Source organism: Dendrobates tinctorius, unplaced genomic scaffold (genome assembly GCF_039654945.1).
Source record: "Dendrobates tinctorius isolate UK_male_01 unplaced genomic scaffold, ASM3965494v1 ptg000245l, whole genome shotgun sequence".
Classification (NCBI taxonomy): domain Eukaryota; kingdom Metazoa; phylum Chordata; class Amphibia; order Anura; family Dendrobatidae; genus Dendrobates; species Dendrobates tinctorius.
The window spans coordinates 12,417,652-12,439,042 of record NW_027361912.1 but is presented as its reverse complement, the minus strand read 5'-3'; the positions used below and the strand labels follow the sequence as shown (position 1 = coordinate 12,439,042).

At 44.4% G+C, this 21,391-nt stretch overlaps 1 protein-coding gene and 1 long non-coding RNA gene across 3 annotated transcripts in view; one reads left to right on the top strand and one right to left on the bottom strand.

The window, feature by feature from the left end:
- OLFM2 (olfactomedin 2) overlaps positions 1-21,391 on the top strand; it is a 532,346-nt gene that overhangs the window by 387,522 nt on the left and 123,433 nt on the right. For both annotated transcript variants that reach the window (XM_073557197.1, XM_073557198.1), the window contains exon 3: positions 13,509-13,661. In XM_073557197.1, the coding sequence (XP_073413298.1) occupies positions 13,509-13,661 (153 nt within the window). The remainder of the gene's footprint in view (positions 1-13,508; positions 13,662-21,391) is intronic.
- LOC141060819 (uncharacterized) overlaps positions 6,048-21,391 on the bottom strand; it is a 71,896-nt gene continuing 56,552 nt past the window's right edge. Inside the window, exons 2-3 of the long non-coding RNA XR_012222769.1 lie at positions 6,299-6,372; positions 6,048-6,219 (exon numbers count right to left, since the gene is read on the bottom strand). This is a non-coding gene — a long non-coding RNA (uncharacterized lncRNA). The remainder of the gene's footprint in view (positions 6,220-6,298; positions 6,373-21,391) is intronic.

The window sequence follows — 21,391 nt, the reverse complement described above, 5'->3', positions numbered from 1 at the left end:
AGGCCGGCGCCACTGAGGCTATAGTGGCTGGAGGTGGAACTACCTCTGCCTGCCGGATGCTGTGGTGTGAACAGCGTCCGACATGACAGTACCCCGTCTTCTACGAGGGACCCCAGGGCCCTCAAGACTCATAGGACCCGGCTTGTCCGGATGACGACGGTGAAAAGAACTGACCAGCCGATCCGCATGTATGTCTGAGGCTGGAACCCAAGACCTCTCCTCTGGACCATACCCCCGCCAGTGCACCAAATACTGAAGAGTACGGCGTACTACTCGAGAGTCCACTACCTTGGCGACCTCGAACTCTAACTCGCCATCCACCATGACTGGAGGTGGCATCGGCGTTGTGTCCACAGAGCCTACCACCTTTTTCAATAAAGCCCTGTGAAACACGTTGTGTATCTTGTACACTGCGGGAAGTTCCAACCGATAAGCCACTGGGTTAATGATGGCAGAAATCCTAAAAGGCCCAATAAACCTTGGACCCAGTTTTAAAGAAGGGATTTTGAGTTTTATGTTCTTCGTAGCTAACCACACCCATTCACCCACACACAGGTCCGGACCTGGCACGCGTCTACTGTCAGCCACCCGTTTGTACCTGGCACTCATGCTCAACAAACGCTGTTTCACCCGCCTCCAGACTGATGACAATTGGGCTCCTAGCTGATCCTCCTCCGGGACACCCCCGGAGTCACCCTGACGTAAGGTACAAAACTGAGGATGTTGACCGTACACACAAAAGAATGGAGACTCTCCTGATGACTCTTGGCGGTGATTATTTAATGCGAATTCGGCCAGAGGAAGGAAAGTAGACCACTCCTCCTGGTTGTCGGACACAAAGCATCGTAAATACTGTTCAAGATTTTGGTTCATGCGCTCAGTTTGTCCATTAGACTGTGGATGAAACGCCGATGAATGTGACAACTTGATCCCCAACCTTGAGCAAAAAGCTTTCCAAAACCTCGCCACAAATTGCGTACCCCTATCAGATACTATGTCAGACGGTATTCCGTGGAGTCTGACCACCTCCTTCACAAATACCTGAGCCAACGTCTTAGCATTGGGCAAAGAGGACAACGCCACAAAATGCGCCATCTTTGAAAAACGGTCAACCACCACCAGGATGACCGTGTTCCCTGCCGAGGCTGGCAAGTCAGTGATAAAATCCATGGAGATTTCTGTCCATGGCCTATTGGGTACCCCCAGAGGCTGTAGCGTGCCAGCAGGACGGGTTCGGGGTGACTTAGCCCTAGCGCACGTGATGCAAGCTGCCACGTACGAGACCACGTCCTGCCGGATTTTGGGCCACCAGAAACGACGCGATACCAGCTCTAAGGTGCCCTTCACCCCTGGGTGACCAGCCAGTACCGAATCGTGGTGTTCCTTCAACACCTTAGGCCGAAGATGCAGGGGTACAAATGATTTGTTGGCGGGAAGTCCTGGTGGTACCTCCTCTTGGGCCTCGGCAATCTCCGCCTCTACCTCAGTCGTGAGAGCCGAGACCACTACCCCTTTCTGGAGGATGGGTACCGGCTCTTCCCGAGGTTCTCCCCCCGGAAAACACCTAGACAAAGCATCCGCCTTGGTGTTTTTAGCCCCGGGACGGTACGTCACAAGAAAATTGAAACGAGTAAAAAACAATGCCCAGCGAGCCTGCCTAGGAGACAGACGCTTGGCCGACTCCAGGTAGAGCAGATTCTTATGGTCGGTGATAACTGTGACCTGGTGAGCCGCCCCCTCCAAGAAGTGTCGCCATTCCTCAAAAGCCAGTTTGATGGCCAACAACTCCCTGTTGCCGATATCATAATTCCGTTCGGCCGGCGACAACTTCTTGGAGAAGTAGGCGCATGGATGCATCTCGCTCAAGGACGAGCCTTGAGACAGTACTGCCCCCACTCCCACCTCCGACGCATCAACCTCTACCACAAAAGGTTTAGACACGTCTGGTTGCACCAGAATGGGGGCTGAAGCAAAACTATTCTTCAGACGCTCAAATGCACGTATAGCCACCTCAGGCCAGTTCGCCAGATCGGCACCCTTTTTTGTCATGTCCGTGAGCGGTTTGGCGACAGTCGAAAAGTGTTTTATAAATTTCCTATAATAATTCGCAAACCCCAGGAACCGCTGGAGTGCTTTCAGACTCTCCGGCCTCTCCCATTGCAACACCGCTTGCACCTTAGCGGTGTCCATTTTAAAACCAGCTGCGGACACAATATATCCCAAAAAGGGCAACTCCTGGACAAAAAATAAACATTTTTCCAGCTTAGCATAGAGCTGGTTCTCCCGGAGCAACTGTAACACCTGCCTAACATGCTGCAAATGAGTGTCCCGATCGCTAGAATAAATGAGGATATCATTAATAAAATGTTGGAAAACGGCAGGCGCGGTGGTCAACCCAAACGGCATAACCAGACTCTCAAAATGACCCTCAGGAGTGTTAAACGCCGTCTTCCACTCATCCCCCTGACGGACCCTTATGAGGTTATACGCCCCCCTGAGGTCCAGCTTGGAAAACCATTTTGCCCCCGCTACCTGGTTGAACAAATCCGGGATCAACGGCATTGGGTAGGGATCACGGATAGTAATCTGGTTTAACTCTCGGAAATCCAGACACGGGCGTAACCCCCCATCTTTCTTCTTAATGAAGAAAAACCCCGCGGCTACAGGCGAGGACGAAGGCCGGATGTGACCTTTGCTCAGACTCTCCGCGATGTAGTCTTTCAGAGCTTGTCTCTCAGGACCAGAAATATTAAACATCCTGGCCTTAGGTAATTTGGCCCCGGGTTTTAGCCTAATAGCACAGTCATAGGCTCTATGTGGAGGCAGTTCTGAGCAACCCTTCTCAGAGAAAACATCCGCGAAATCCTGCAAAGCCTCCGGCAGGCTGGGCGTCACGGCGGACACACATGTGGCCAAGCAATTGTCTTGGCAGAAACCACTCCATTGTACTATGTCCTGAGTTTTCCAATCAATTACCGGGTTGTGCCTGGACAGCCATGGAAAACCCAGGACCATTTGAGCTGGGAGATTACGGAGGACCCTACATGTAACCGACTCAGAATGTAGGACCCCAATGTGGAGTTTCACCTCTGCCACAAACTCAGTAATCTCCCCTTGAGGGAGGGGAACAGCATTAATGGTCACCACCTGTATGGGGTGAGGAAGTTTTTCAATCTTAAACCCGGCGGTGTGTGCAAACTCCTCATCTATGAGATTGGTGGCGGAACCGCTATCCACAAACACTGATATAGGTAGCTCTCTGCCGGCGACAATAACCTTGGCAGGGAGCATACATTGAGATACCATCATGGAGGATATGCATACGCTCAGTTGGGTCTCCTCCATACCCTCTGAGCTTAACAGTTTTCCGCCGGTGTGACCCTCTTAGGTAGTACCGGGCAAACGTTAACATAATGACCACCTTTACCACAGTAGAAACATGCTCCGGACTTCCGGACTCCCGGAGCGCGAGGCCGAACCTGTGCCACGCCAGCAATCTGCATAGGTTCAGGGGACTCATCTACTTCAACCACACCTGCACCTCTGTTTTCCCCCAGAGGTAGCGTCTCCTGTGCCCCCTGACGAAAACGGCGATCAATACGTATCACCAAACTCATGGCAGACTCCAATGATGCCGGAGTCTCATACATCAGGAGGGCTTGTTTCACCCTCCCTGATACCCCATGAATAAACTGGCTCCGCAGTGCTGGGTCATTCCACTGTGTGTCTACAGCCCAGCGGCGAAATTCCGAACAATAGTCTTCTGCCAAGCGCTCCCCCTGGCGGAGGGCGCGGATTTTAGATTCCGCTAGAGCCAGTCGGTCAGGGTCATCGTAAATGAGCCCGAGGGCAGAAAAAACATTATCGACCGAATGAAATGTAGCAGAGTCAGGTGGTAAGGAAAATGCCCATGCTTGGGGGTCACCACTCAGTAATGACAACACCAGCCCTACTCGCTGGGCCTCATTACCTGAGGATATTGGCCGCATGCGGAAGTATAATTTGCAGGCCTCCCGAAATACGACAAATTTGCTGCGATCGCCTGAAAATCGTTCTGGCAGCGGAAACTTCGGCTCTGCACCGATACCTGCAGATGCCGTTTGCACCTTTGCTACTACCAGGCCATGCTGCTGAACTGCCCCATTCAACTCGGAGACCTGTATGGACAGCGCCGCCAACTGGCGGGTTATGGAATCTAATGGATCCATGGACTCCTGAAAAATGTGGGCCGATTATAATGTCACGGGGGCTAAGTTCAACTAAGGCTGAAAGACCCGGGGCCCCTGTGGTGTCCCTTTACTAGGGGAAACCCTGTCTGACCCTCAACCCAGGGTTTTTGCTGAAGGTGCAAATGCCTGAGCCTCCGACCTTTCCTTATCTCCTGCTCAGCCCTGCACTTAACCCTCCACCCTCCACCCAGTGAGAAGTCACCACCAAAGCTCCCACACAAATAATGACAGACAGGGAGAACTTAAACTGCACTGCGCCGCACACACACAGGAATAAACAGTAATGTGAACAGGGCACAACTAAACACAAATATGGGAAGGAGAAAGGATAACGACGGATCATACGACACCAGATATGAATCTCTCTCTCTTGAACACCTCCACTCCAGACCGGAACCACTTGGTATGAAACACAAGCTATAATCGGCGACGCCCATAGGCCAGCATGACTATTTAAAGACCGTGGGCGTGACTAACCATCCAACCTGGTCTCCAGCAGGATTAACCCCCGAGAGCCTGAAGATCAGGCCGGCGCCACTGAGGCTATAGTGGCTGGAGGTGGAACTACCTCTGCCTGCCGGATGCTGTGGTGTGAACAGCGTCCGACATGACAGTAAGTATATCCATAAGGATGCCAATGAGAAATAGCAGCTTCATCAGGGGTCAGAGCTGAAAATGTTGATGCATGCATGAACAAGAAGTATGTGCTACTAGTAAATAATCCGGCGCATGCGTGAATGTGCGCTGAAGGACGAAGCCAAGAAAAATACTTACAGGCAATCAGTTATAGACACTCTTTATAATGCACATCCCATGCGCGGGTAGTATGTGACATAATGTACTGGCAATATTATTTGTCAGAAGTAGACATGGTGCGTTGGCGCATGCGCGAATAATATTATCTATTAAAGGATACATGTCTGAGATTGGTAGGCACTTGCGTGAATACGTTCGCAAAAGACTTCTGGATTGATAATGCATATGTAATAAGAATGATAGAAGATAATAATGCCAATTATAAAGACAAATTATGCGCATGCACAATAGATTCATGTTACATGATATGCACATGCGTAAAAACCAGATACAATTCATAATCAGTCGCAAGCACTTACCATGATGCATATCACATGTGCAAAGTCGTGGTAAGCATCTGTGATTCGTTATCTGTGCACTCACTCTTTTTTTTGCATGTATTCATTATGTATTTTTATTATGTATTTTTATGTGTTCGTTTACTATCTTGACTCATATCTTTTAATAAAATGTCTCTTATGTATGAGTCAGTGCGTCAGCGCTAATCCTACATGTGCCAGGCCAATTGTCAATATCTTGTCTCTAGTGCTTGAGACTGATCATTAGGATATATCTTATAATGGTTTACATTTTCCTACCTATATATTGGATGTCAGAAGTTTTTATATTTTGCTCCAATTTTAATTGGTTTTAACTATGGAGGTTTCCACAAAATAATTCTAGAAATGAAGCTGGGGTGATACTTGAAAGCAGGGCCGGACTGGCCATCTGGCAATTCTGGCAAATGGCAGAAGGGCCTGTCTGGTCATGAGCTGCCTTGTTTACTACATTGTTAACAGAATCAGTGTTCTCAAGACACCCATACTGTTAAGAGTTGTGGTGGAGCACAAAGTCGTTAGCTCCATCACTTACCCCCATAGCATTAGAAATATTGGTCTTGTAGTAAATCTTTCATTCTTCAATCCAGGGTAATATTAGTAATATATCCCCATCTGGTGCTCGCGGGTGTGGAATTTCAGCCCCAGTCCATACCTGCTTGAGAGCTGTGAGGGACTTGTCCACATGAGAGAAGTCTGAAAGTAGTAGCAGTTTGCAAACTGCCTATTAGAGGATCGGAAAATAAATGCTGCAGAAATAGTGTTGCTTGTGGATCTCAGATGTTTCTGTAGCACCAACTCCAGTGGTTGGAACCTGGATGGAATGATATCTACAGTAGCTATGAAAAATGGAGAAACTGGAGAGACAAGAAGAGCAAAATAGGGTCTTATCTGGTCACAAAAGTGTATAAAAAGTAAAAAAAAAACTCTGCTCACCTGCTAGGGTTGGGACAGTCACAACTCCTATGCGAAGCATGTGAAGGTTGCTTCAGGATCAACAATGGGGTTTGCTGCAATTGAATGAGGAATGTGGTGATTCAAGATCCGCACTGGCAAGTATCTACAGTACGATCATAGGCAGAGATGTATTATGAATACGGTTTATTACGTCATCGCGTTTCAAGGTTTACAAACTATTTCAACAAGCCATGAAAAATTGACATGGGAATAATCCTTCAATACACCAAAACAATAAATGCAAACTTAAACTCGTGATATTACATTGTGTGCACCATTATTATGCAATTTGCATTTTTGATAATTAGTGATATTATTGTAAACTCCAGCGCTGTCGGTCAATCCAAAAGCTGAAACCTGAATATTTAAGAAATTAAAAGTGAGGTTTTGTCTTTTTTCGGGAGAATATCTATGTGTGCAAAATCATTGAGCAGCCATTACTTTGCAGAATTATTATTATGCACGCTAAATGAAAAGCGTAAATTTTCCATCTCAGTTTATTTTTGTCCTTTCATTCATGCAGTCAGTTTCTTAATCTGTTGATGATGTACAGATTTCCAGACATGTTTCAGAGAGGTGTCTGTTTTCCATTTCCCATTTATTAAGGGCCACAAGTTCTCAACAGGGTTTAGGTCCAGTGAGGAAGGGGACCTGTAATTATTCTATGATCTTTAAGACTGTTACTGGCAGCCGAGCAGTGAAGACTTCGATTCTGAGATGTAACACTGTTTGAAGAACATGTCTTCTGAAAGCTGGCAGTAAGTTTGGGGGTTGATTTTCAACCCGAATAGGTTTAGCTAGCTCATCTTTAATAATTCCAACCCATAGAAGTATCCCACCTCCATCTTATTGATGTCTGAGTGGAAGCAAATTTCTGTGACCATTACCGATCCAGACATGGGCCCATTTATCTGGTCCATCAAGTGTCACTCTCATCTCATGGGTCCAGAAAGCCTTTGAAAAATCTGTCTTCAGATATTTCTTGACCTAGTCTAGGCATTTTCGTTCCTATGTCTTGTCCAGTGGTGGTCGGTTTTCTACCTGTCTATGAGCCGTGTCTCTAAGCACTGAACACCTTGTACTTCTGTGTCTTGTTCAGTGGTGCTCAGGTTTTATCCTTCCTCTCCTAGGCCATGCCTTTGAGTCCTCAACACCTTGTACTTCTGGCCTCCTGGGAGATCGCAGCTCTAAAATATGACAGCACTGGAGGATAATGGTTTTCTGATGACTTCATACATGATTCTTCTCAAAATCTTTGACAGTTGATGTGCTGCTTTTTTTCTCAACACTTTTTTGTGATTCTTTGACTGATTGCAACAAAATATTTGATGGTTCATTGATCGCAATCCAATATATGAGCAATTTCAAGAGTGCTGCCGTCCTCTGTAAGACTTGTAACAATTTCTGACTTTTCAGAGTCAGTTAACGGGAATCTGTAACCTATTTTTTCGACTATCAGCTGCCAGAACCACCATCAGGGGCTTATCTACAGCATTCTGTAATGCTGTAGATAAGCCCCCGATATAACCTGAAAGAGAATAAAAACGAGTTATATTATACTCACCCAGGGATGGTCCGGGTCTGGTTTTGGTCTGATGGGTGCCGTGGTCCGGTCTGGCGCCTCTCATCTTCTAACAGTGACGTCCTCTTCTTTGCTTCTCATCGCGGCTCTTGCACTGGCACACTGCTCTGCCCTGTTGAGGGCAGAGCAGAGTACTGCAGTGCGCAGGTGCGGGAAAGGTCAGAGAGGTCCGGCACCTGCGCACTGCAGGACTCTGCTCTGCCCTCAACAGGGCAGATAAAGTACGCCTGCACAGAAGCCGCGACAGGAAGCAAAGAAGAGGACAGCATCGTTAGAAGATGGGAGGCACCAGACCGGACCACGGCACCCATCAGACCAAAACCAGACCCAGACCGCCCCTGGGTGAGTATAATATAACTAGTTTTTCTTCTCTTTCAGGTAACATCGGGGGGCTTATCTACAGCATTGCAGAATGCTGTAGATAAGCCCTGATGGCGGTGCTGGCAGCTGATAGTCAAAAAAATAGGTGGCAGATTCCCTTTAAATCTCTGTTTTGGCACATTTTGCCTAAGGAAAACAAGCTGCCTAATAATTCTGCACACCTTGATAAATGAAGTTCTATCATTAGTCCTCACCCTCATTAAACAAATACCCATCACCTGATCTGCTTCATCCAACAAGCATTCAAGTTTATATAGCTTGGAATTGGAAAATCTGCAGAAAAATGATGATACAGTCAAAATGCTCACCTTATAATTGTGCACACAGTGTAATGTCGACCAAATGTTTCTGCTCAATGAGGTTGCTGACCTCAATAGAGAAAAAAAAACATATAACACATGAAGTGAGGTGTTTGCTAAGAGACTAAAAATAATTGTGTGCTGTAACTGAAATGGGGACATAGTCTAAGTATATTCACTTACTGCGCCTTATCAAGAAAAATCATATGTCAATGAAAAAAAGTAGAGGAGCAAATATGCACTAGATAAATGTTTTAACTTAAATTTCCTCTATATTAATCACTTCCAACTCATTGGTTTCCATGTATTGCCAACGCCCACCCTTATTATTGCATGAGCACTAGTTTTGGAAACACAAAGAACCAAAAATTGGAGACTTCTGTTCTTGATAGTAAAAAAATGTCATCAGTGGATATACAGGTCCGCTACATTAGAATATCATCCAAAAAATAATTTATTTCAGTTCTTCAATGCAAAAAGTGAATCTCCTATATTCTATAGAGTCATTACACACAGAGTGATCTATGTCACGTGTTTATTTCTGGTAATGTTGATGATTATGGCTTACAGCCAATGAAAACCAAAAAGTCATTATCTCAGTAAATTAGAATACTTTAAAACACCGGCTTGAAAATATTATTTTAAAATACGAAATGTTGGCCTCCTGAAATGTATAAATCCATGTAGAGAAAAATGGACCACACTCTTCAGGCTGGTGAGGAAACGCTGCTATTTTATTGGCACATACAATACATATTGGCCGGGGGAGTGATAGCAGGAGTGAGCAGAAAGCTGACAACGGCTGTTTCACTGTGCACCAGAGGGAAGAGAAGCATGTAGTGCTCTAACATTTCCTGGCAGATGGCTGCATTGACTTTGGTCTTGAGAAAACATAGTGGATTTACAACAGCAGATGACATGGCTCCCCAAACCATCACTGATTATGGATACATCACACTAGACCTCGGAGATCAAGTTCCCAGAGTCTGGCAGAAGAATGGAGAGACAGACAATCCAAGCTGCTTGAGGTCTAGTGTGAAGTTTCCACTCAGTGATGGTTTGGGGAGCCTTGTCATCTGCCAGTGTAGGTTCACTGTGTTTTATCAAGACCAAAGTCAGCGCAGCCGTCTACCAGGAAATTTCAGAGCACTTCATGATTCCATCTGCCAACAAGCTGTTACACTCGGTCCCTGTCCTGGCGCGGCACCCAGGTCTGCCACTGTTACACCTGGTCCCCGTCCTGGCGCTGCCTCCAGGTCTGGCGTACAGTGGGGAGATCTGTAGCTAAGGCTATTAGGGCACGCCCGCCCGCTCTCCTGCCTTCTTAAAGGGACGGTGTGCATTATTCAAAAAATGCAATTAACCAATGGCAGCGCACTGGCTGCTATTTCTGGCCACTACCCGGTCTTCTAACTGCTCCTGAGTTGGCGCATCTGTTCATCCAGCACATTTTCCATCTCCATGGTTTCCCTCTCCACATCGTTTCCGACAGAAGAGTCCAGTTCACCTCAAGATTCTGGAGAGCAGTTTGTAAATTGATAAGAATTGAACTGGATTTTTCCTCAGCATACCATCCCCAGTCCAATGGACAAGTGGAGAGGACAAATCAAATCCTGGCTGGATTCCTGTGTCACTTTGTCAACGCGCATCATGACGACTGGGTAGACTTACTGTCCTGGGCTGAATTTTCCTACAACAACCAAGTAAGTAAATCTTCTGGAAAGTCTCCCTTTCAGATTGTCTTCGGACTGCAACCTGGAATACCTCTTCCCATCTCTGGATCATCTGGCGTTCCAGCTGCCGATACTTTCTCCGAAGATTTTTCTAAGGTCTGGAGAGACACCAAAACCGCTCTGGAGAAAGCTTCCCAGCGTATGAAAAGGCATGCGGACAAGAGACGTTTGGATGCGCCTATCTTTCGCCCCAGAGACAAGGTATGGCTCTCTTTGAAGTATATCCGTTTAAAGATGCCATCCTACAAATTGGGTCCCTGGTTCATCGGACAATTTGAGATCTTGAGACAGATCATTCCAGTCTCATACAAGCTGAAGTTGCCTACTTCCCTGCGTGTGCCTAACTCCTTTCATGTCTCTCTCCTCAAACCAGTAGTCTTGAGCCCCTTCTTTAAGGATCTGGGTACCACTCCTGACCCTGTCTCGGAGGATGATGTTTTTGAGGTAAAACATATCCTGGCAGTAAAAAGAGTAAGGGGTAAGACCTACTACCTGGTGGACTGGAAGGGTTTTGGTCCTGAGGAGAGATCTTGGGAGCCTAGGGAGAACATCCAGGCTCCTCTTCTCCTTAAACGGTTCTATGCAGGCTTGAAGAAGAGGGGGTGTAAAAGAGGGGGATACTGTTACACTCGGTCCCTGTCCTGGCGCAGCGCCCAGGTCTGCCATTGTTACACCTGGTCCCCGTCCTGGTGCTGCATCCAGGTATGCTGCTGACCCTCGTTCTGGGCACTCACCTTGAGCCTTACGTGTTGTCCTTGGGCCGCAGCCGGCCTCCTCTGGATCTCATGCTGCTGCTCAGTGTTCAGGTCTCCCTCCTGCCTCCACCTCCTGGCGTCCTGTGGGGAGATCTCTTGCTAAGGCTATTAGGGCACGCCCGCCAGCTCTCCTGCCTTCTTAAAGGGCCGGCATGCATTATTCAAAAAATGCAATTAACCAATGGCAGCTCACTGGCTGCTATTTCTGGCCTCTCCTCCATAGGGAGAGCACCGGAGCAGCGTGTATCTATCATTGCTACATCCGGTTCTCGTGCTAACCTGTCTGCGCTGCATCTGCAGTCTCTGTGCATTTCCTAATGCTCTCTGTCTCCACAGCATATCTGTATCCTGTGCTTCCTGGTTATATCTGCAACCACCTGGGCAAAAGCCATCCCGTTCTGCCAACAGCCATCCGTGTCTGAGGATTGTGAGAAGGTCACTGGAACCGACTCCTTACCATCTACCTGGATGCAGGACCCTGCTCATTATGGACTCTGCTGTAACTACTGTTATCCCTTTTGGTCCCGCTGGGACAGCTGCCACGTGTTCGGGATCTAACTGGAGGTAGCACCTGTGTCCTTTGGGTATTACATTCTGGCCCTGTCTGAGGGGCTTTACTACAGGTGCCCAGGGCTCACTAGTCACACCCTCTTCGGAGCCCCCCGAACCGTGGTCCCGAGGTTCCACTTTAAAAATAAAAGCGAATGTGAACTTCACCATCTCTGCCTCCATTTCCATTCATTACACAAGCTTTTTGGAGATGGAAATTTCATTCTCCAGCAGTACTTGGCACCTGTCCACACTGCCAAAAGTACTGATACCTGGATAAATACAACAGTATCACTGTGCTTGATTTGCCAGCAAACTCGCCTGACCTTAACCCTATAGAGAATCTGTTAGGGTTTGTGGATAGCACTAAATATAAATTGAGAAGGTAAGATTGTAACCTGGGGTCTACTGTGTGGCGATGGAAAAACCGCAACTAGAAAACAATGGCAGAGCGTAGCCGCGAGTAAGCACCGTAAACACACTGAGTTAAATGCCACTCAGTGTGAACAGAGTGCAAAGTGCCTGACTCTGTTACTCCACAGAGCAGTACGATACCTGAGAGCACTCTAAGCTATGACCTGTTAGACGTCAAAGGAGCATAATGGAAATGACGCTAGTGGGGTCCCTATAACTCACCACCACTTTGCTGTTTGATTGAACCTACTCTGACACACGGTGGCTTTTGAGCCCGCGCCTGAGGATGCTCAGTGCAGCCGCTAAGTTCAAGCGGGAGTTCCCATCCTGCACTGCTTGTCTAGAAACATAGTTGTCATGCATACAGTTAGTGGCACACGTGCATACAGGGTGGTAACTAATCCACCAACACACACACAGCAAATATGAATTATTTTAGCGCACCGACAAGCACGCCAAAGATCCTTTTACAGACATTACCAATCAGACAGGACCTTGCTAGCGGACCAATCCAGAGTCGGCACAGGACCTGAGCAGCTGATGGCTGACCACCAATGAGAGGTCGCCACCTCACGAACAAGCTCAGTAGAGCAAATCCTGTACTTAGTCTCAGTAATGACTGCTCACTGCTGTCTATTGTTAGTTATCATAGCTGAACCTGGAGAGGCAGTGGTAACAATGCACACAGCCCGAGTCTGAGCAAGACGCTGAGACCGACGTCTTTGCTGAGCAGCATCTACTGCCGTCGAGACTGAATGGGAGACCGCAGGAGAAGATAAGGCTTGGGATCCATCCTGTGCAGAGGGAGACTCCTGGTGCCTAACAGAATCTATGGGGTATTGTCAAGAGGAAAATGAAAGTCACCAGAGCCAACAATGCAGACGAGCTGAAGGCTGCTATCAAAGCAACCTGTGCTTCCAGAACACCTCAGCAGTGCCACAGGCTGATCGCCTCCATGCCACGCTGCATTGATGCAGTAATTGATGCCAAAGGAACCCCGGACAAGTATTGAGTGCATTTACTGAACATACATTTCAGTAGGAAAACATTTTGGATTTTAAAATCATTTTTCAAGCTGATGTTATAAAGTATTCTAATTTACTGAGATAATGACTTTTGGGTTTTCATTGGCTGTAAGCCAAAATCATCAACATTACCAGAAATAAACACATGAAATAGATCACTCTGTGTGTAATGACTCTATAGAATATATGACTTTCACTTTTTGCATTGAAGAACTGAAATAAATTAACTTTTTGATGATATTCTAATTTTGTGAGATGCACTTGTAGTCAGCCTTCAGAAACAAGACTTCCAATGATGGTTGACTTAGAAGTATTCATATTTTTCAGTACAAAGTCCATAAGCGTAAGAATTATTGGAAAATATGTTTTCACATATGGTATGACCTACAACTGAGATTTTACTGTATGTAGCATGATTACTTTATGAGTGTCGTCTCCTTTTTGTCTCTAGGTACAGAACATTTCACAGTCTATGGAAGTTTTAGATCTGAGAACATTTCGAGATTTGCAGTATGTGCGAAACACTGAGTCCTTAATGAAAGTTCTGGATACAAAGCTGAGGACCACAGACACCCAGAGGAATATCAACACTAAAAGCTTTCAGGTATGGTACTATGCAGTATCATTGCTTTCTAACACCACTCTTAATGGAAAAATGAAGTATTCAAAGACTAAATATTGTGTAGCTAAAATTGTACTTCTTCGCGAAAATCATGGATGACTCAGTTAAATGTAAGTTTCAAAAATTATAAAAATGATGAACTCCAAAAATTACTTTGAAAATGTAGAGGGTTGTCTTGTATACTTGATGTGAATGTGTGATCTTCTCAAGAAGGAGCTTTTACTAAAATTTGGAAGTTTATTTTAATTTACGGTCTTGACATTCGAAAATAAGTTTTGCTCTAAAAAGACTTAGGGAGTTGTCACATTTGTAGATTTTGATGCTCTAATTTGTGTGATGAATGGCACAGCAGCTTGGTTGGCTACATCAATATCTCCATGTGTGAACATATTCAAAGAGGCATTCTTGATTGTGGAATATTTCCCCTAACCTATTAAGAAACTGACCATTTTTAGTTTTTGCCTTTTACATTTTTTCCTTTCCTTCTTTCAAGAGCAAAAACTTTTTTTTAAATTTTCCATAGATGACATATTCAGATAAGGGCTTGTTTTTTTGCCAGACAGGTTGTAATTTTGAATGAAACAGTTATTTTTACTATATAATCTAGTGAAAAACAGGAAAAATTCCAAGTAAGGTGAATTCTAATGTTATTTGATAGGTTTTGGTTTTACATTTTTTCTTGTGTAGTAAAAATTATATTATTCTCCTACTATAGTTAAGTATGACTGCAGTGATACCAAACAAAAATGTTTTTTTTGTACGGTATATATATATTTTAATAGTTAAAAAAATCAAGAACCTTATAGAATTTTTGGGGGCTTTTGTTGCCCTTTTCAGAGACATGCAACTTTTATATTTTCCATCCATGGAGCTGAGTGAAGACTTTTTTGTGTGTGCTGAGTGGTAGTTTTTAGTAATGTCATTTTTGGGTACATACAGAATTTTGAGTTTTTTATTGTACTCTTTTAGGCATGGGCATTTTTAATTTTTTCTTTTTGGCGTTTAATGTCTATTTAAAATAATTTTATATTTTGATGGATCGGAATTTTCAAACACAGCAATAGTAAATTTATTTGTTTTTTGCGATTTTTAAATTTCTTTATTTTTGAATAGGTAGAAGGAAGGTGATTTCAAAGTTTGATATATTTTTTATTTCTCTTTTATATTTTGTTTTAATTTTTTATGTAATTTTTATTTTTTTTAATTCCTCTTGGGGACATTAATCTGCATTCATTTAATTGCTCAGACTATATACTGCAACACTAGTGTTTTGCAGTATATACAATATAAAATATAACCTAAAAGCAGAGCACTTGAGAAAGTTACACGCAAAACGTGCGTCGAGGTAGAGTTGGTGGCCTCATTCTATCCTCCCCTATCATGAGTAAGCAGCATTATGTGTAATCTACTTTTTGTCTTCTGCATCTCAGCCTATGGCCACTTGGCCTTCTTGATAATTTTGACAATATTTGGCCATTTTTGATGTATTCAATACACTTCACTTCACGAATGGTGCTCTGCATATTAGATAGTTTTGAGGTTTCTAATTTTTTTCCTCCTTACTTGGACTCATGTGTATTTAATGGTATACTATATTTAGTGAATTTCTCAATAAATAACTTTTTAATTTTATTGGTGGTTTATGGTGACTCCTTGTGCTCTACTATTTCAGTTAATATGTTGTGGAGTACTCCACCGTCTGATTATATTCATTCTCTGGAATTTATTAATTGAGGGGGTGATAGACTCTACTCATACTCAAATAATAACTTAGTGCTATAAGAATGCATGTTCATTAATATATAGCATAATTGCAATTTTCCTATGAAAAATATGTTGAAGGGGGTCCAAAGGGAATTGCACCATTTAAGTGCCTCTACCACTAATTGACAGTGGCATTTTTCTAGTTAACAGATGTAATCAAAGCTGGTTTCAATCAGTGCTGTTACAGGCTGATACCGACTATGTAACACAGTTCGCATCTGTGACATATGGAGCATGTTCAGCTCCTGAGCCCGCTTTAAACACCTCACAGCGAACTGTGATAAAAATGTATGTTACAAGTCACAAAGCATTTAAATTGAAATGTGAGATTAATAGAAACAATAATCTTTGATAATCTAGCTCCAAAATATTATGTAGCATATTGCAAATCAGAGGTACACATACAAACAGTATCAGACATTACAGAGTCCCTTATTATTCAATTTAGGAGAGTGGGGCCTGCTCACAAGCTTAGAATTTAAGAGGAAAAAGGGGGAACAGAACATAAAAGTGTTTATATTGTATTGTCCACCCACCTTTTAGAATAATAAATGTAGTAACTAAAAAGCTACATTAGCTAGTGACCAGCCAGTATCAGTGTATGCAATTCAGATGAGAAGAAAGTGTCCGGGAAGCTGTTAAAGAAAAATGCAAGGGGAGAAAAATGGAGAAACGTTATGTTAGGCAAACTTAAGAAAGTGTATTCATAGGGCTTTCTTTAAGCTGTGGATGCTGGAAATGAACTGGATTGCTTGGATTAATGCAATCCAGAAAACTGGTGCAGCACCACCAAAGTATTGGAGATGTGAATGGCAGCTTGGGGCTATGAAGGATGTTAGTTTTAGGTAATCAGAATAGAAAACCTTCATAGGGTAGTAGATAGAGATGAGGAATTGTGTAGAGCTTTGTGGTTGGGACTGAAACCAGTGCAGTGACTGGCACGGGGGGGAGGCATTGGTGTATCGGTTGTACAGAAAACTGTACAATCTGACAATTTCAGTGGGGCAGACTGTTAGGATTGTCAGAATGCACCAAATGTAAATTATAATAAGATGCGTTTGTAACCCAGGGTCCACCGTGTGGTGATGGAGAAACCGCAGCTAGAGGAGAATGGCAGAGTGTAGCCGCGAGTAAGCACCATAAACACATAGAATTAAACGTTACTCTGTGTGAACAGAGTGCAAAGTCCCTGACTCTTACTCCACGGAGCAGTACGAAAACTGAGAGCACTCTAAGCTATGTCCTGTTAGACGTCACAGGAGCATAGAGGAATTGACGCTAGTGGGGTCCTTATAACTCACCCCCCACTACGCTGGTGATTGAACCTGCTCTGACACACAGTGGCTTTTGAGCCTGCGCCTGAGGTGCAGATGCTAAATTCAAGTGGAAGTTCCCACCCTACACTGCCTGTCTAGAAACACACTCGCAGTGCTATTAGCGGCACACGTGCACACAGAGTGGTAGCTGTCCCACCTACACACACACAGCAAATAAGCTTTATACTAGGGCACAGGTGTGCACCATTGAGAACCTTTTATACCTTTCGCTCAAGTCCAGAGTCTGTGCGAAGCAGTCATCCCAGCAGCCGAACCTGAATGGAAGACCGCTGCACCAGACAAGGCATGGAATCTATCCTGTGCAGTGGGAGAATCCTGGCACCTAACATTACCCCCCTTCTAATACGCCTTCCCCGGCGACGTTTGACATAATTAGAAGCCGCCATACGCTGGGAGGCATGGACATGTTTTTGCTGATTGGCTAAACCTCTAGATGGTACATAGAACTTGCCTGGGGGCACTTGGGCCTTCATACACAGACTTTCACAGAAGCTACCCCATTTTTGTATGCTCCCCGTTGCCCAATCAATCTGGGGAGAATAGAAGTGCAGCCACGATTTTCCCAAAAGTACCACATCACAGACACGCTCAGTAAGGTGAAATCCCGACTTAGTCTCCAGAGCAAAACGCTGCACGTGTACACCAGTAGTAACCATAGGCTTAGCTGCAGAGCCAGCAGCAATTACACATGCAGCATGAGCTTGGCTAAGGTGCTGGGTCTGGAGTCTGTGCTGAGCAGTCATTCCAGTGGCTGAGCCTGAATGGGAGACCGCTGCACCAGGCATGGCTTGGGATCTGTCCATTACAGCAGGAGAATCCCAGAGCCTAACAGACTGACCATGAAATGTGTATTTCAGCAGCTCAACAGTCTCTGAAAACAGGTTTTAGAGGAGACTGGGTTCACCTATGATGTATTTTAACTTGTATGATTTTTTTTGTTCACCTGTACGATATATGCCTTCAAAGATGTCCTGCATTGTTCTTTCCCCATTTACCAGTGCAGCAAAATTTTATGCTTTGCTCACCCTCTCTATACATATGAAGGAGTCACGGGAAATAGCTGTCAGACAAATGGAAGATTGACTGACAGCTATGTAGTAGAATATCTCCCAGACATTTACCAATGTCATTGGTAGTAAAAGTGGTGGTAAAAAGAAGTAAACTCATTTAAGACCTACTAAGTTTGTGATGATAGCCAAGAAAATCCACCATTCTGTTCTCTACAAATAAAAGCTCTACAGGCAAAGATAACTGTCAAAATTAATATCCTTTAAAAACATATTTCTAAAATTTGATTATGAGCTAATACAGTAAGAAGAACTAGACACTCAACTATCATTAATGCCATGTCTTCTTAACGGTATATTCGCCATCCCACATGTAAGATAGATACCACCTATTCACAATCCGATGTTTGAGGAAGGTCACATGTGATGACCGAAACGTCACATGTGCTTGGATGGGGCAACAATAAACTCATATAATTGGCAAATTATAATTGAGTGCTGAATTCTTTCTATTATACTGGAAGTGATTGAGACCCTACTCAGGCACCAGAACCTTCTCTCCAGAGTGCCATGCTTTATCTTCTAATTAGATTATGAGCTCCTTTTATTACAAAAGTAGCGTCATTGTCAATCTTCATACTTTATATATTCCTTAAGAGATCACAATGTGAAGTCAAGATTCCATTACTATATATTATATATTTGCACTGTACTTTTACTTTTTACAAATAGGATTTCCAGAGGTTCTGTCTGACCTCACAGTGTCCCTACTCCCACTCAAGGCGTCCTGCCACAGCCGAGATACTTAATCAATTTTCAGGATTATTAAATTTGTGCAGCTCCAGCAAGACTGTATCTGGCTGCTGTTCATGATTTAGAGTAAGAAGGAATCTGGCAGCTTAGAAACTCTGAATCCTTAATGTACATCTGACACCGGGGGATACAGGATGCAAATAGATCCAAACTACTTGCTAATTTACCTATGACCGGTTTCATAGTCACTGTATATTTCCATTGCAGCAGTAACACTGTACAAGTGCCTAAAGTTTAACTTAACATAAATCCTATGCAAAGAAAAAAGTTTAAGAAATCTAATGATTTCTCCAAAGTTGCCTGGACCAATATACTGTACCTGATATCTGGTGGAGATTCATTCAGCACCCACTTTCATCGTAACTGAAGAAGGTGCCACAATGACCTGAGTCTACATTGAGCTTCTACCATCTTGGGTGAATACTCTTGTCCAAGAGTAAAATTCAAGAAGTTGTCATTGGTGTAGTGAAATAATAAAAAAATCTTATGGAAACAGTTGAAATGACCTGATGAGTGATAACTACTTTCCGAAAAAGGTATGTTCCAGATATGCTGCTTCTCTACTACTTACGGTCATATAAAGTCATATAAAGTACGTTATTCAGCACCACAAGGGGACAACTAAATCTCAGGGCAAAAAGAATATTAAAACTATGGAGCATCCTGATTTTAAAAGGTTTGTCTGAACCATAGAGGCAGAGCCCATGAGGCTATTATGGAGCCCCTGAAAAGAAAGATCTCGGATTAGGATGGTTGATGAGAACTTATTTATAACTTTCCTCTTAAAATATCACGATGGATAGATAAAGTGCAGCTATGCAGATACTTTACTGTAATTAGAAGCAATCAGTCTAGAAAGTTCCACTCCACTGTATTTCACTGGACAAAGAGAAACACTTAATTGACTTCCATTTGTTCCAGTTCATTAATTTTGACCTTTCCAGAGCTGAGCTGACACAATGGTTTCCCATCAAGTCCATGTTTTCAAAGATTGTTACACAAGTCTATTTCCTTATTTCCGTTCTGCTCCTCGATTTGTTGGCCAAGAGTCTCATGATTTAATAAAGGTCATCTGCAGTCATAGGAAATAGCTGAGATGCAACATCATGCCATTTCTTCTAATTTGTAACATTGAATGCCTCGGTCAACTTTTACATTGGAGAAATATAGCATAGAGAAAGTCATATTGAGAACATAGAATTAGAGGAAATTGTTGAAAAAATTAAACTTTTTATTAATGATGTGATGTAATAAGCTTGTCTAAAGAGATAGTCTGAAAAACCTATCTTAAAACTTTGGATGCTGTAATTGGATTGTCTAAATTATTGCATTCCAAAGAAATGGTGCAGCATGAGAAAAGTCTTGGAGATGGAAATGGGAGCTTTGGATTATGAAGAAAATACATCTTAGTTTCAGTGTTGTTTTGTCGAGGTAGCTATTGAGGGAGGGCTAAATTAACCCTTCAGTGTTGACCAAGTGATTTCCAAATTAACCCACAAGATGTTGCTAGCAACTGAGAATAACCAGACGGATACGTGTGCCTCTGTATGGGAGGATCAAGGCAGATCACTAACCCCGTTTATTATGTCACCTTTTTTATAGTATTTTGCTTAATTATGCAAAGTACTCAGCTACCAATAGCATCGTCGTAACACATTTACTTTATAAGCCAATAGTGTAGGTAACAGCAGGTTCACAGGATGCAGTGACTAGACACGAGACTGAGTGTTGTTTTGGAAAGCAACGTTTATAAACTGGAGCCGCTAGGGCTATACTGAGCAACCAAAAGGGGTAACACCAATTGTCCTCGCAGGGACTCAACAACAATAAGAAAAACACTTTTCTTAACGAGAACGCAACTGACCTGGCAAGGCTGGCTATTATGGGGCCACGAAACGGCCAACTACGGGTCCTTGTTTCCTAAAGTCAACTTATCCTTCCTGACGTCCCTCGGTGTCGCTGGGGTGGCTGCTTTGGTGTCGCTGATGTGGCTGCTTTGACGTCGCTGATGTGGCTGCTTTGTCGTCGCAGCCGCTGGGCCCGGCTACTGAAGATCTGTCGTGATCTTCGGGCACCTCATCACCCAGGAGAAGTTGGGGCACAACAGGCCCTGAAGGAGTCTTGAAGTTGGGGCACAACAGGCCCTGAAGGATTTCTGGCATTGGGGCACAACAGGCCCTGAAGTAATCCTGGAGTTGGGGCACAACAAGCCCTGAAGAATCTCTAGCGTTGGGGCGCAACAGGCCCTGAAATAATCCTGGAGTTGGGGGCACAACAGGCCCTGGAGTAGGCCTTTGTTGAGTTAACCCCCTGTAAACACAGCGGGGTTCAGCCTTTCAGCAAGTATTATCAGGCTCTCTTCTCTCAGCGGGGTTGTGTCGCAGTTCCCACGAGTGGCGGTTGGCAGGCCTCATGCACTGCTTGGACCTATGCCAAGAGTTCCCCTGTAAGCGAGGAGTAGGCCCCAACTGCCAACTGTGGCGGGGTGACGTCCACTGTGGCCGATGATGAAGAGGCCCCAGCCACAGGCTGAGGCAGGAAGGCAGCGTGCAGGCTGCCGCAGCAGGTTGGTGTGAAGTGACAGCGGCTGCTAGGGGTAGCAGATCAGCCGCAACAGAGTGGGGAACAGCGGAAACGGCTGTGGACGACCGTGGGCAGGGAGCGGCCCCGGATTGGAGTAAAGCACAAGTCTCTTGTCGATAATTTCATCGCTTACCCTCCACAGACTCCTGAAGGTCTTCCCGCTGGTCAATGTCTTTCACCCTGGCTCTCTCAACCTCCCACGGTTTCT